General features: G+C 39.0%; 1 protein-coding gene across 4 annotated transcripts; it reads right to left on the reverse strand.

Moving 5' to 3' along the window:
- Positions 1-2,194: 2,194 nt before the first annotated feature.
- LOC112187575 lies at positions 2,195-8,680 on the reverse strand. 4 transcript variants are annotated; one of them, XM_024326431.2, is made up of 6 exons: positions 7,898-8,676; positions 7,619-7,753; positions 7,296-7,378; positions 4,502-4,595; positions 4,264-4,363; positions 2,195-2,675 (listed from the first exon to the last, which is right to left on the reverse strand). In XM_024326431.2, the coding sequence occupies exons 1-5, from the start codon at positions 8,072-8,074 to the stop codon at positions 4,274-4,276; spliced, it is 579 nt and encodes a 192-aa protein (XP_024182199.1). In that variant the 5' UTR covers positions 8,075-8,676; the 3' UTR covers positions 2,195-2,675; positions 4,264-4,273. The 4 variants fall into 4 exon arrangements, 3 of the variants coding, with proteins under 3 accessions (XP_024182199.1, XP_024182201.1, XP_040370422.1); XR_002931133.2 differs by lacking the exon at positions 4,502-4,595 and having other exon boundaries at positions 7,898-8,679; XM_040514488.1 differs by lacking the exon at positions 2,195-2,675 and having other exon boundaries at positions 4,502-4,624; positions 7,898-8,680.
- Between the last annotated feature and the right edge of the window lie 4,878 nt (positions 8,681-13,558).

Raw genomic sequence — 13,558 nt, forward strand, 5'->3', positions numbered from 1 at the left:
TGGGTGCAGTTTTCGGAATTCTTCCGAGTGATGAGCAGCCCACCTAGCCATGCACAAAGGATTATAAACCCCTCCTCTCCATGTAATTCTATTACATTCATACCAAATTACCCACAAGCACACCAAAAACTTATCCACCTGGGCCCTAGATACCGAACCCACAACATCTCTAATCCACCATTGAAACATATCTCCTGGCTGTTTTCTAGGTATAAAACCAACCTCACTAGCATGCCAAAACACATCAAGTGCTTCACAATCTTTAAACACATGCACATCCCTTTTCTACACGTTTGTCACAGAACAGACAATTGGTATCCAAAATGCATACCTTTTTCTGTAACGCATCGCGTGTAGGTAGGATACCCCTCAGGAGCCTCCAAACAAATGAAAACCTTGGGTGGGACTCTCGCTCTCCAAATCGCACTCCAAACCTCACTAGCCTCACTATTCACTCCATCAGAGGAAGAGGCCGCCGTAGTATGAGTTGCCAGTACTCGTGCTACATTATAGCCACCCTTAACACTGAACACACCCTTCTTGCCATAATGCCAAACAAATCGATCCGCTGCTGGACGTATACTTGAGGGATACGTTGTATTACTTGTATAATATCCACCTCCACATCTATAAATAGCTCCTCGATCACCGGCTTAGCCCACTCCTTCTGTTCTTGATCGATCAAATCACAAACCCTCTAGTCTTCTGTACCTTCCATAGGTGATGAGAACGGCTTGAAATTATATGGCAGCGGCAGCCATGCATCCCCCCACACCGACACATCTCTACCATCCCCAATTTGCACTCTCAACCCCCTAGCCAACGTCTCTCTACCAGCCAGGATGCTACGTCAAGTAAAAAAAATGTCCTGTCCAACCTCAGCATGCAGAAAATCTGAGTTTGGAAAATATTTCGCTTTAAAAAGCTTAGCCGCAATGGAATCCGGCTTGGTTAATATATGCCAACCTTGTTTTGGAAGAAGTGACAAATTGAATGAGACCAAGTTCCTAAATCCCATGCCCCCTTCACTCTTACGCACACACATCTTTTCCCAATTCAACCAATGGATCTTCTTATCATCCTCCTTCGACCCCTACCAAAATTTTGCCATTAATTGATGAATATCATGACATATCTGCAGAGGCAATTGGAAGCAACTCATAACATATGTGGGAACTGATTGTACCACAAATTTCGAGAGGACTTCCTTGCCCGCGGAGCTCAAAGTCTTTTCTCTCCACCCCTGTAATTTCTTCTTCACCTTCTCCTTTAAGAAACTGAATGCCTCCATCTTAGAGTAACTCACATCCATAGGCAGCCCTAAATAAGTCTCATGTTTGTCCACCCTCTATACTCCAATAACAGACGCTAGAGTTCCCTGTTTCTCCACAGGCACATTACGACTAAAAGCAGCACTACTCTTGTCAAAATTTATTTTTTGTCCAGATGCTTCCTCATAGCTCACAAATATACTCCTCAAGTTCTCATAGTCCTCCATCTCCGCCTTAAAGAAAATAAAGGAGTCGTCCGCAAAGAACAAATGGCTTATACTTGGAGCCTCTCTACAAATTTTTAGGCCATGTAGAGCGCCCTTTTCCTCCGCCTTCAAAATCAATCTCGATAACACCTCAGTGCACATAAGGAAAATAAAGGGTGAAATGGAATCCCCTTGTCTCAAGCCCCTCATTGGAATAATCTTACCTCGAGGTTCACCATTAATCATGAAAGAGTAGCTCACCGTACGTACACACCTCATAATCCAACCCACCCATCGTGCATGGAAGCCCATCCGGTGCATCACCGCTTCAAGAAACGGCGAGTACCCGGTCGTACTACGCCTTGCTCATATCGAGCTTAAGGCCCCAGAGCCAACCTTACCATCCCTTCATCTCTTCAGAAAATGAGCAATTTCATAGGCCATCAGTGTGTTGTCCGATATGAGACGCCCAAGCATGAATGCGCTCTGAAAAGGTGAAATAAAATTTTGAAGAAAAGGCTTCAGTCTGTTCGCCAATACCTTGGAACCAATCTTGTACAGCACATTACATAAACTAATAGGTCTCAGTTGACTGGTTAAGCTTTTACTTACGTGTGCTAAATATAAATAAATTTAAACTAAAATGATAAAATGGTACTTAAGGTGGATATAGAAAAATTAAAAGTGGACACCAGAGCCCCGGTGAATAAGAAAATCAACCATAGAAGTGCAGTTACTTCTACCAACTCTTCGTTTCGCATACACATATGTCAAATCAATAGTTATCTTCGATCCATTGCAACATAAAAGTGGATATAATCTACTTTCAACATATTCCAGTTGAATACTTTAACAATTTCAGAAGATATTTTGATACATGCGATCCCTCGGGCATATATTTTTGCAATGTATGCTTAAGTCGATAGAACATCTCTTCTTGCTAGTACCATCAACCTTGTGGAAGCATATTGGCTGCTGAACTCCATCCACGCTTGAATGATCCTCAGACATGCCCAGGTGACCAAGTCTACCCTGATGCATCATGCATCTGTGATCTAGGGTTTAGCGAGACGTTTCGACCCTTGGAAACTAAGGTGCCATGACGAGGTTCTTCCTTGGGAGGTACAGTAGGACTATTTGTAAAGAAGCCTACGTCCAGTCCATATATGCCAGCAGCAACAGCATTGAATCACAATTCCTACAGTATAGTCAAAGCAATTGTGTGGGAATGAGTGTAACTTCATTCTCTTGTTGACAAGCACAGAACAGAAACAACAAGTGTAATAATATTAAATGAATCTAACAAAGAAGAGGAGGCTTTTATGGGTCCTAAGATCAAGATAACTACTTTGAGCCCTGCAATCTAACCTACATTTAACAGGCCACCAACCATATCCCACACCCTGAGATTGACAACCACTTAGGAAAAATAAATTAAAACTAGTTACCAGAACCAATTAGACTCACAAGACTTAACCAGAACTACTGATGAAAATGTCCTCAGAAATCAAATTTTGTTTGTGTGAGAATAAGTGAAATTTCTCGTGCAGGGTAGAGAGGCAGGAAAGAAAGACGACTTAATCAATTGGCTCTGGTGGCTAAAAGTAAGCAGAATGGGGATCTTCGAAAGAAACAAGGCCTTGCTTGAGGAGTGATTGTGGAAATACCTTTTGGAGGAGGCACCTTTGTGGCATAGGGTGATAGGAGTAAATATGGACTAAATGTCAATGGCTGGGATGGCTAGACCCATGTTAAAGGTTCAAGTCAAAGCATGTGAAAAGACATACCTACTGGAGTTTTTTTCCTTTTTGGAGTGTTGTAAGTTAGTGGTGGCTGATTGGAAGGGGAAAAAAAAAAAAAAAAGAGGGCATTGTTTCCCAGATCATAGAGGCTGTCAATCAGGGACAATCAGAAACTGCGAGGTTTGTAGATTTTAAGTCTTAAGTCAAAGCATGTGAAAAGACATACCTACTGGAGTTTTTTCCTTTTTGGAGTGTTTGTAAGTTGGTGGTGGCTTGGAGAGGGATGCTAAGGGCTTGAATTTAGAAATTTCAGGGACATTTATATGTAGTTCTTATAAGTTTTCTTCTGATTTCATCCAGCTGATCAAATTTGAAAGCATTCGTTCTAAGGTTCAAGTGCTTACTTGGTTGGCGGCTCATGGGAAAGTTAGTACTTGTGACAATATCCTTGAGGTATTGTCAAAGATGGAGGCCATTCCTTCATGTTAATCCTCAATTGTCTGTTGTTTTCAAGGTAGGGGAGAGGGTGGTGACCATTCCAAGCGGGTGTTGAGTTTCTAGGTAGGCATTTAAGGGTACAAGAAGAGGCAAGAAGATCAAAAGGTGAATGAGGGATGTTGGCAGTTTCTTGGGTTATTTGGATGAGCGAAATCGGGATGGGTGTGTAAAAGCTGTGGGATCCAATTAGTCGGTGCTCTATGGGCATGAGTCTCTATAGAGTTAGACATTATATCTATCAGAATTATTGTTACACTGGAAAACTACAGGTAGGTGATAAACTGATGTCATCTTGGAAATGTGTATTTCCTTGATAGTATTGTTTTATTTTGGAATGTATCATCTACTGGATTTTCTGTCTTCACTAATAGAATTTCAGTTTCTTCTCCAAAAAAGAATAACTCAAAAGTGGGTGCAGGAATATATGATAATGCCAGAGTGAAAAATGACATAGGAATTTATAGCAGTATAGACTATTAGTATCAATGAGAGAAGGTCAGGTAATTCAACAACATGGAAAATCAGCTTTGTGATGGTGTTTCACACCTTGAAATGTTCATCTTGAATTTCCTGATACCCACTGATTGTACTCATCCATCCTTATAATAAAGGAACTACAACTTGGGGTGCCTCCTCCTCCATATGCCTTCACATATTGTCACCGACATTATTAGACATGATGAAAAGCACCAACAACAACAACAACAAAATTCTAATTTATTGAAACAAAACAGAACCAAAGACAATTACTGATCACACTAATAATGGAGCATTGAAGCCACACCTTTGCGACTTCAGAGGTATCGGTAGCAATATCAATACTCCTTAAGCACATTTTGAGGTTTTTCCGTTGCATGTATATAACAGCTCCAATAGGCCTTGCATCAAGAATGAATTTACTCTTGGGCTCCATTTGATGGAAAGATTTCAAAAGAAGGATTAAGACTTCAAAACATTCAATATAATGGATTTGATTATGACATGAATTTTCTTTTTTCTTTTCATCTTTTAGTTTAGAAACATACTTTCATTAAAAAAAGAAAAGAAAAAACACACATGAAAGTCAGGAAATAGGGGAAAAGGAGTTCACTGGACTGTCTGGGCAGAATAAAAATTAATTGGAAACTAAAGAGATATGACTAGATGCAACTGGGGAAGGAGTAATTTAAAAATTCTTTCATTTCTTCTTCTTACTCAATTATAACATAGTCTAAACAAGCAATTTAACCTTATAAAATCTCTAATTTGGACACTTTATCCATATGGCCTTAAGGAAATGATGATTATTCCTGAAAACCTACATGGTGGTAAATCCTCCATTAAATATTTAGTAACATGTAAACTATAAAAGGTAAATAAAAGCAAATAAAGAGCCATCCAACTTTCAGGAATAGCATATATGAGGCCAAGAAACATTTCAAATGGAAATCTAAACTCCAATCACCCAAAGCGTATGCATGGAAAACCATAAGAGTACATGATATGCCATCATTTTACGTTCACAAATGACTAATGTATGCAAATGCCAGTAGTTTCTATCTGACAAGTTTCAAGAAGCTAAACCCCCTTTAAAATGCTTTTGTTTCATCTCAAAAAATTAATACTCAACCAAAAGTCTGTTAATAACACCATGAAACATAAAAATTTTATCTCTGCCACTACCATTGCTTCCTAACTAGAGGCAGATCTTAGTCTGGATGATGACTTTAGATTGTAAAAATTGAAGTGAAATGAATTAGAGAAGTTGATTCCAGACCCAAAAAGGAATTTAATGCAGCAGAAAAGAGGAGAAAGTAAATGAGACATCAGTGAGCCAAGCCCTTCAATAGAGCTTCAGTTCTACTCATCAGATTTTGTTGGCAAGAAATTAGGCTCCAAGAGAACTGACCCAAAAACTCGTAGAAATACAAAACTTGCTCAGAGAAAATTTAATAGACAAGCTTCTCCAAGACCCAATACATTGACTCACATTAAGACTTGACACCACCTTTAAATCAAGTCCTAGAATTACTGATTTATTGTTTTGTTTCTTACTGATTATCTTCTCCACTAACACAGGTATGTCACTCTGGACCAAAAAAGGCCTCCTTGTTAGATATGAACCAACATCACAACATGGTCACTCTTGGGGTCATAATATGGATAATTATTCTCCAACCAAATTGTTCGGATAAGAAACAATCAATTGAGCAATGATCGAATCATTATTCACAGTGTGTTTTTAAAGAGGAAAGAGACTAGCTGTCCTCTTTGAGACTTGAATGGATTGGTATAAAATATCAAAAATAAATAGAAAAGAGAACCTAAGGGTTAATGTTAAATATTATCAGGAACTATGTGTCTGTGTTTAAAAAAAAAAATCAATGTTTGTCATCTAAAACTATCAGCTGCTTCTTTGAGATGGATGCAGAACTCTTGAATTCCACTTCAAACCTTCAAGAAGGCATCCGTAAAAATACATTGATCCGATTTATGAGCTGGAAGACCAAAAAGAACTTGAATTTCCTTTCAAAATTGCAAACTTATTTAATGAAATGGATGTGTTTTTCTCGGCTATAGTTCTATTTCACTTGAATTACTACTATTTACCATCCTGCACTTCCAGTCTTTCTACGTAGGTCTTCTTCCTCCTTTCACAAACAACCTTGAGTAAAAACTGGTGTTGACATTCTCATCCCTTGCCCATTCAACTATGGCTCTCTGCCTATACCTCATTTCTTCCTTGAAGGCCAAATTTCCCAAACGGAAGTAGTTAGGACTTCCTACTCCCTGCCTTTTATCAATATCTAAGACCTCTTACCTTTCCTGAAAGGTTAGCTCCTCTATTTTGCCTCCACCATCCTTTTTTCTCTTTCCTGACATTGTCAAACACCTCTTCACTCCACGACCACAATACCCACCCCAATCCATTCCAACCCCCCAAAAAAGCTGTTAACATCCTAATAAACTTGTAATCAGCAATTAGGATAGCCAACAATGATTTTATTCTCTTAAATTCCTTTCTAACTAAGTTGCTGCTGCTTTAGCAAATTCCAACAATAACTGACAGAAGTACTATAAAAACAACCCTGACATCAGAAATCGAGCATGTGGACAGGGCATCAGGCTCGGTGTTGGGCAGGCAAAGAGGATTTTTAACCTCGCTACTGTGATAATGCATGACAGCACTACTAAAAATGCATCCTTGCATCAGTAAAAATGTGACCTTCAGAGCTGTTTGAAAATGTTAATAGAATCAATCCTGCCATAGCTCAGGAACTTCTAAACTGTCTCAACATTCTAACTATGAAACCTAAATGAAATGCTCGACGTATCTTATTGAAAGCCTTGATGGCAAAGAAATGAATATAAAGTTGCATGGCTCAGAAAAAAAAAAGTGTAAAAGGGCCAATCCAATTAAAACATCCAGTTAACTAGTACTGTGCATATTGTGGGACCAGATAATGACATCAGTCCATGAAAGACCCGTAAACCATTTCAACATTTGATGTATTAGTGAGCAACTGAGCATCACGTGTAGAAATCATTTGTGTAAAAAATGTATGAAATGGAAATACAAAGTACTTTCTCTTAGTTACCTAAGACCAGCAGCGGCACTTTTCACACTAAGCTGCTTGCCAATTTCAACGCTTAACTCGGAATTCCCATCAGCTCTCACTCCCTACAATGAATAAATATGTGCTTAGTTATTCACAGGATCATCTAGAGAAAAAAGTGAAGGATTCAGGAAGAAAGTAGTAGTTCTTAATCCCATTAAAATAAATGGCACAAAATAATTGCATGTCAAGCAGACAGACACTAGAGACTGTCCTAGCATACCAATATCGAGTACAAAAATCATAAGAAAGTAGCACCTGCAGAAAAAGAAAAAATGACTTGAAAAGGAGGAAAAAAAATTCACCAGACACTCCCCGTAAAATCCTCTGCCCAACCTTATTTTGAGAGCTTTATCCAGTAACTTATTTGCAGCCTTTTGGTGAGCAGAAATGTACGACTTTTCCTTAGCAATAACATCCGTAGCACTTATCTCCAGTAACTGCATCAAGATTGATTTTAAACAAGTCAACAGTCAGAACTGAATGAGAAAAACTGCAAGCAAGTGATGGATATTTCAGGAGGAAGGGTGTGTGTGTTTGTGTTCAAAATCAAATAACCATCCCAACAGCACTACATTCCAAACCTGTTCATACATGTATGGCTTAGTAAAGCAATTCAACTTTGAGCGCCATTCACTAAGTCCAATATTAAAGGCCCTAATATCCGGTAAGCTCCAGCGACGGAGATCTCCATCCTCAATGTACTTGAGCACCATTTCCACACGATCCCTCTCCTCAACTTGTAACAAAGTTGCATCCATTCCCTAATTTCAAAATGTGAGATTGTCCGGGCAATCCTCTTCGGAAAACTCACTCGAAAGCAATCACCCTAATCAAAACTCGAAACATGAATCATTTCGAAACATCACAACCACAAGTACAGAGTCCAAGAAAATCAAGGAAATAGCACCACTCCAGCCCTCGAGTACACTGTAAAACCCTAAGAATAGAGTTGAAAGGGCATTTATGGATGATGAGAAAGTTAGAGAGAGAGGGATTGGATGGGATCTGAAAAAGGGAGGGCGAGGAGAGGGAGGTTGAGGCGAGAGTGGAAGAGGTGACCGAAGAGAGCGGAGAAGGCGCCGGAGAAACAAGGGTAGTTGTAGAGAAGCAAGCTGGGGACTTTTTCGTCGGAGGCTTTGGCTAGAGCCTCTAAGTACGAGCCATTGCTGCTGCTGCTGAGACAAAGTACGGTTCTCCTCCATTTTCCAACACGAGAAACAGTTGCCATTCACGGACTATAAATTGCCAAATTGGAAATCAAAACAGTCTTGCTTTGCAGCACTAAAAGTTCTTTTTTTTTTTTTTTTTTGGAGCGGCCCAAACAAAAGAAAAAGAACTAATGTTACGGCTACTCCCGGTTGTTGTAGGTGTTTTAGAGACTTTAGCTTGTGTAGCGTGAACAGGAGGCTCTTCAAAAGCAAGGAGGCCAAGATGATTCTCAATTGTATCATTAGAGCATCTCCAACAACAGCTCATATAGAGAAGTAAAAATTAAAATCTCCAAAAAAATTTTTGCTCAAACTCCAACAGATTCTCTATTTTACAGATTCCATAATTATTCCCTAAAATCATTCCCTTGTTCAAGTAAATCTCTATTTGTGTGTCTGGCCCAAACCATAGGTTACTTGATCTAATGGTAATATGGTTTAATTAGAAGAATCTTTTTTTGAGGGAAAGGAGGTTTAATTAGAAGAATCTAGATATTCATATTCAATGTATGATTATCTTTTCTTGTATGATTCGGATTCTATGCATTGTAATCCTCCATATAAAGAGGCTCCTATTATCAATGAGAATACACAGCGATTTTCTCTCAATTCCCGTTTCTCTAAAACACGTTATCAGCACGAAGTCCTAACCCTGAAAACTCTAATTTCGTAGCCCTCAAATTCCCCTTTTTGAAGTTTTTCATTATTTTCTTCTTTTTCTCAGGGACTTGCAACTTCCATTCTTCTATCCACCTTTCTTCTTCATAGGGAAGACCAAAAGCCAAACTGTGGGGGGTTCGTGCTCACTCCAAACTTGGAGCTTGTAGAGTCCTCCAAACTTAGAGTTTGTTGAGAAGAAAACGATCGACCACAAACATCGTTCTTTCGATCTAATCCAAAACCCCTCTTGGAATCGGATTTTCTTAGAAGCGACTACGCTTAGAAATTTTATAGTTTTTCGTGGTAGCCTTTTTCGCTCTGAAACTAACCCTAATCTTGTGTTGTTTTTCAGGATGAGTAACCTGAACAAGTTAAACTTTGTTCCACTGGAGACAACTGGCACAGGATACCATAGTTGGGTCCGAGATGTGCGCCAACATCTTAAGGCTGATGGACTTCTGGAAACCATCCAAAAGCCAAGTCAGGACGTGCTTACTCCTCAACAAGATGCTGCTTTTGAAGCAAATAGAGCTATGAGAGAGCAAAATGAAGCCAAAGCCATCATTCTCATGACAAGGCACATGAATGACGCGCTCCAAAGTAAATACCTCAATAAGGAAAACCCCAGAAAACTATAGGTGGAACTTGAGCAGAGATTTGGCAACGTTCGTGACTCACTGCTTCCTGATTTAGAAGTGAGATGACATAGCCTCCGCTTCTGTGATTTCAAGTATGTACTTGATTATAACTCAGAAGTCCTTCGTATCAAGTCTTTGACGGAGTTTTGTGGCAAAACCATAACTGATACGATGTTGATCGAGAAAACTCTCTCTACCTTCCCTGTCTCTGCATTGATGATTTCTAAGAATTATCATATTGATGTGAATGCAGGACGTATCATAAGGTTTCATGAGCTTATTAGTGCCATGAACGTAGCTGAGAAGCACGACAATACCCTTATGAAGAACTATAACGCTAGACCTGTGGGAATCAAGTCTATTCCGGAGTCTAACTATAGTCGCACCCCCAAAGGAGGACGCAAGGATCGAAACCCTAAGAAAAGGGACAATTATGGACGTTCTGGTCCATATACTCGCCCCAAAGAGAGGTGTGCACGGAATCGTGGAGGTCAACGTGTGAAGAGAGAGAGAAAGGCGGAGCCTCCGACCATGGTGGTGACGCCACCAAGGGCAATGTTTGTCCAAATGGCGCCCCAAAGGCGCCTCGATCAAGGGAGCTAGCCTGACCATAATGATGTTTTTCTTCGATGTGGATCAACTGGACATTGGGCCAAAGCATGTAGAGTATCCCAGAATGTTGCAGACGCATACAAGGCATATCGTGAAGCAAGGGAGGCGCACTACATGGAGCAAGAAGATCAAGAGGATGACGTTGCTCTTAGGGTGGACAACTTCAAGGGCCAGAAACTGGCGATTTTGATTAAGTCCTTTTTATTTTCCAAGAGATGTAGGCAATTGCCATATTATTTTTGTAGTAGGTGCCAATGGTTTAATCTTTCTTCAAAGTAAGCGTACTCAATAAAAATGTGATGTCTAGGAAGGTTTTGAGATTAGTGGTAGTTACGAGAGCCTTGCTCTACCGACATCTCTCTACTCACCTAGTCACATTTACATTGGAATTACCAAAAAAAGTTAGACGACTACCATTGTTTTGCATTAGCTAGTTTTTGGATTAGATTTTCTCTAGTGAAAGAGACAATGATGTAATCTTGTTGGCTTATTAATAAAAGTTGAGTTCCTTAATTTCTTTATGACTCCTTTTTAATTATGAGCTTTTCTTTTAGGAATGGATTCTGGAGAACTACAATGTCTTGCGGATAGTGCGACTATGCACACCATTCTACGCCATAGGCAATTATTCTTAGAGATGTTGCCTACATATTCCTATGTGACTACGATGGCTGGGCCATCAGGTTTTGTTTAAGGACATGGAATGGCTCAATTCCTATTGCCTAATGGCACCTTGATTAAAGTTAAAGAAGCTCTCTTTGCTCCTAAGGTAAATCGAACCTTATTGAGCTTTAAAGATATAAGAGCCAATAGATTCCATGCGGAAACACATACTGAGAACGGAAAAGAAATGCAAAAACCCGATGCATGCAACAATTAAAGAAAATAATCCAAATGATATTCAGCTCATGAAAGCCGACTAGTCCTGCTAGTCACAAATACCCAAGTAAAAAGATTGAAATTTTGATGCTCAAGAAAATATGACCAGCCTGCTGGTTAAATGAAATCGAACCGGCCCGGCTAGTCAAATAACAGTAGTGTATGGGCGAGCATAAAGTAAGCGGAGAGGAGTACTAATAGGCTAGCTAGCAATAATATAAATAAGACGACCCAGGTATGGTGGATTAAAATCAAGTGAAAATCGAAAAATCAATAAGGCTTCCTCAATATCTCGCAAATGAAATATGATAGGAGCATTTTAATGTGACGTTTTAACTGCTATTTCCCTACATCTCCTGCGTTATTTCCTTAAAGAAACCATGTTTAGGAAAGTTTCCATTCTTAGATTCGGAAAGTTCCTAATTGTAGAAAGTTTCCGTTTTGTAGTTTCTATTTTTCATTTTTAGAAAGTTTCCCATTTTAGTTTAGGAAAGTTGTCGTTTCTTGTTTTAAGAAAGTTTCTATTTTTGGTAACAGTTTCTATTTTCAGGTCCTTGGAATAAATGAGTTGAAATGAGCTCATAAATGGAAACAGGAGCTAGCCAACGTTGGAGGGAGTAAAGACAAGACACAAAGGGTTGCATAAATGAGCAGAAATGAAGAAAAGGAGTTTTCCTGTTTCAACCAGGAAATCCTGTCCAGAAGAGGAAACCCTGCCAAAACGAGACATTTGAGTCAACCAAGAAGGGAAATCAGAAAAGTGAAGTGTCATGGAGTGAGAGAAGCTTCTTGAAGACCTTAGAAGATGACGTGGCAAAGAGGTGATGCAAGAAGGCCCAAGAACTCTCAAGAAACTTTGGAGTTTTGGCAAAATGGATCAAGGCCCATGGAATTAGGGTTTGTGACGGATAAGAGAAGAATAATATGCGTTTTCCGTGATATGCTAAGAGAGAAACGAGGAGAAGGCGTGAAAATAAAGAGGAGAATAAAAGATTATGCCAAGAGATTTTCTAGGGAGATTTTTAAGGAATGAAATATTCTTGGAGGAGTTAATTTTGTGTGATTGCAGTGAAAAGAGAGAGAGAAAGGAGGAAGCCAATGTGAAAATCAGAAAAATATCAAGGGATAGACGTTGGGAGAAGAAATAGGGAGAAGTTTAAGGAAAGAAGAAGTGTGTGCAAGAAGAAAGAAGTCCAAAACAAGTCTAGGTGCATCCCTAAATTCCCTAAAGGAATTTTGGCCAAAATTCATGAAGAAAATCAGAAAATCCTTATATAATTTCGGCAAGGATATATATTAAAGGAATTTAGACTTATTTTGGAATTTTGTGATTGGTTGGAAGACACACTAAAGCTTACTTGGCGAATTCTCATTGGTGGAAGCTATGTGGAATTTTGTTGTAATTTCGTGGAAATTAATAGAAGAATCAAGAAGCTTGGAGAACCCTAGCCGTGCCCCTATATATACTCCTTCATATTTGACATGGGAGACACACACTACACTTTAGAAATTCAGAAAAATTCTCTCCATAAACGTCTAGCCCCCCTCTCCATTCTCTAGTTCATTTTTGGCGTTTCAAGCAAGGCAAGGAATTAGGAAGAAGAAGCCGTGAGCATCGCTCCACCATCCACCTTGGAGCCGTGAAGCTTGAAGATTTGCTTTCAAAGTTCAAGTTCAACGTTCAAGTTCTTCATTCCCATTTCCATTCACGGTGTAATTCAACCTTGGCCCTTGTAATCACTTTTGATTTTTCCTTGCTTGAATTCGTTGGTTATGTTCTAGTTAACAATAACATTTGAAATAAGAGTTTAATTCCGAATTCTAAGTTTGAATAAATTTCAGATTCCTAATTTGTGATTCTTAAGTTGCTTTTGTGAGATTGTTTAATTAAATTTGTTTAATCGAAATCCTTTATGTGTTAATCTTGTGGGCTTCAAAACATATAGGGTTGATACATAATTGTTGCTAGATTTAAGAACATGATTCAACTTATTGTTTTGTGAACTTGAATCAAAAGTAGTAAAGGTTTTGGACAAAAACCGAGTTTGATTAAAAAGGATTGCAATTAGATGGACTCTTTCATGCTAAGTTGTACACTTGAGTTGATAGCCTTTCTATGTGTTCTTCATGCGTCTAACATGTTATGATTGTCTAGCTTTCTAGAGCTTGAATGCATGTTTGATATGATTAATCTTTGTGCTTTCACTTAGGTTAATTAGCATTGGAAAGTAAAAGATGAGAAATT

This window comes from Rosa chinensis, chromosome 2, assembly GCF_002994745.2.
Source record: "Rosa chinensis cultivar Old Blush chromosome 2, RchiOBHm-V2, whole genome shotgun sequence".
NCBI classification, from domain to species: domain Eukaryota; kingdom Viridiplantae; phylum Streptophyta; class Magnoliopsida; order Rosales; family Rosaceae; genus Rosa; species Rosa chinensis.

What these genes read in the sequence shown, in the direction of transcription:
- LOC112187575 (XM_024326431.2), bottom strand. Translation starts at nt 8,074, where the DNA reads ATGGATGCAACTTTGTTACAAGTTGAGGAGAGGGATCGTGTGGAAATG. An exon ending in AGCCATACATGTATGAACAG is followed by an intron (nt 7,754 to 7,897) that starts GTTTGGAATGTA and finishes ATCTTGATGCAG; the next exon opens with TTACTGGAGATAAGTGCTAC. An exon ending in AGTGCCGCTGCTGGTCTTAG is followed by an intron (nt 4,596 to 7,295) that starts GTAACTAAGAGA and finishes TCTTGATGCAAG; the next exon opens with GCCTATTGGAGCTGTTATAT.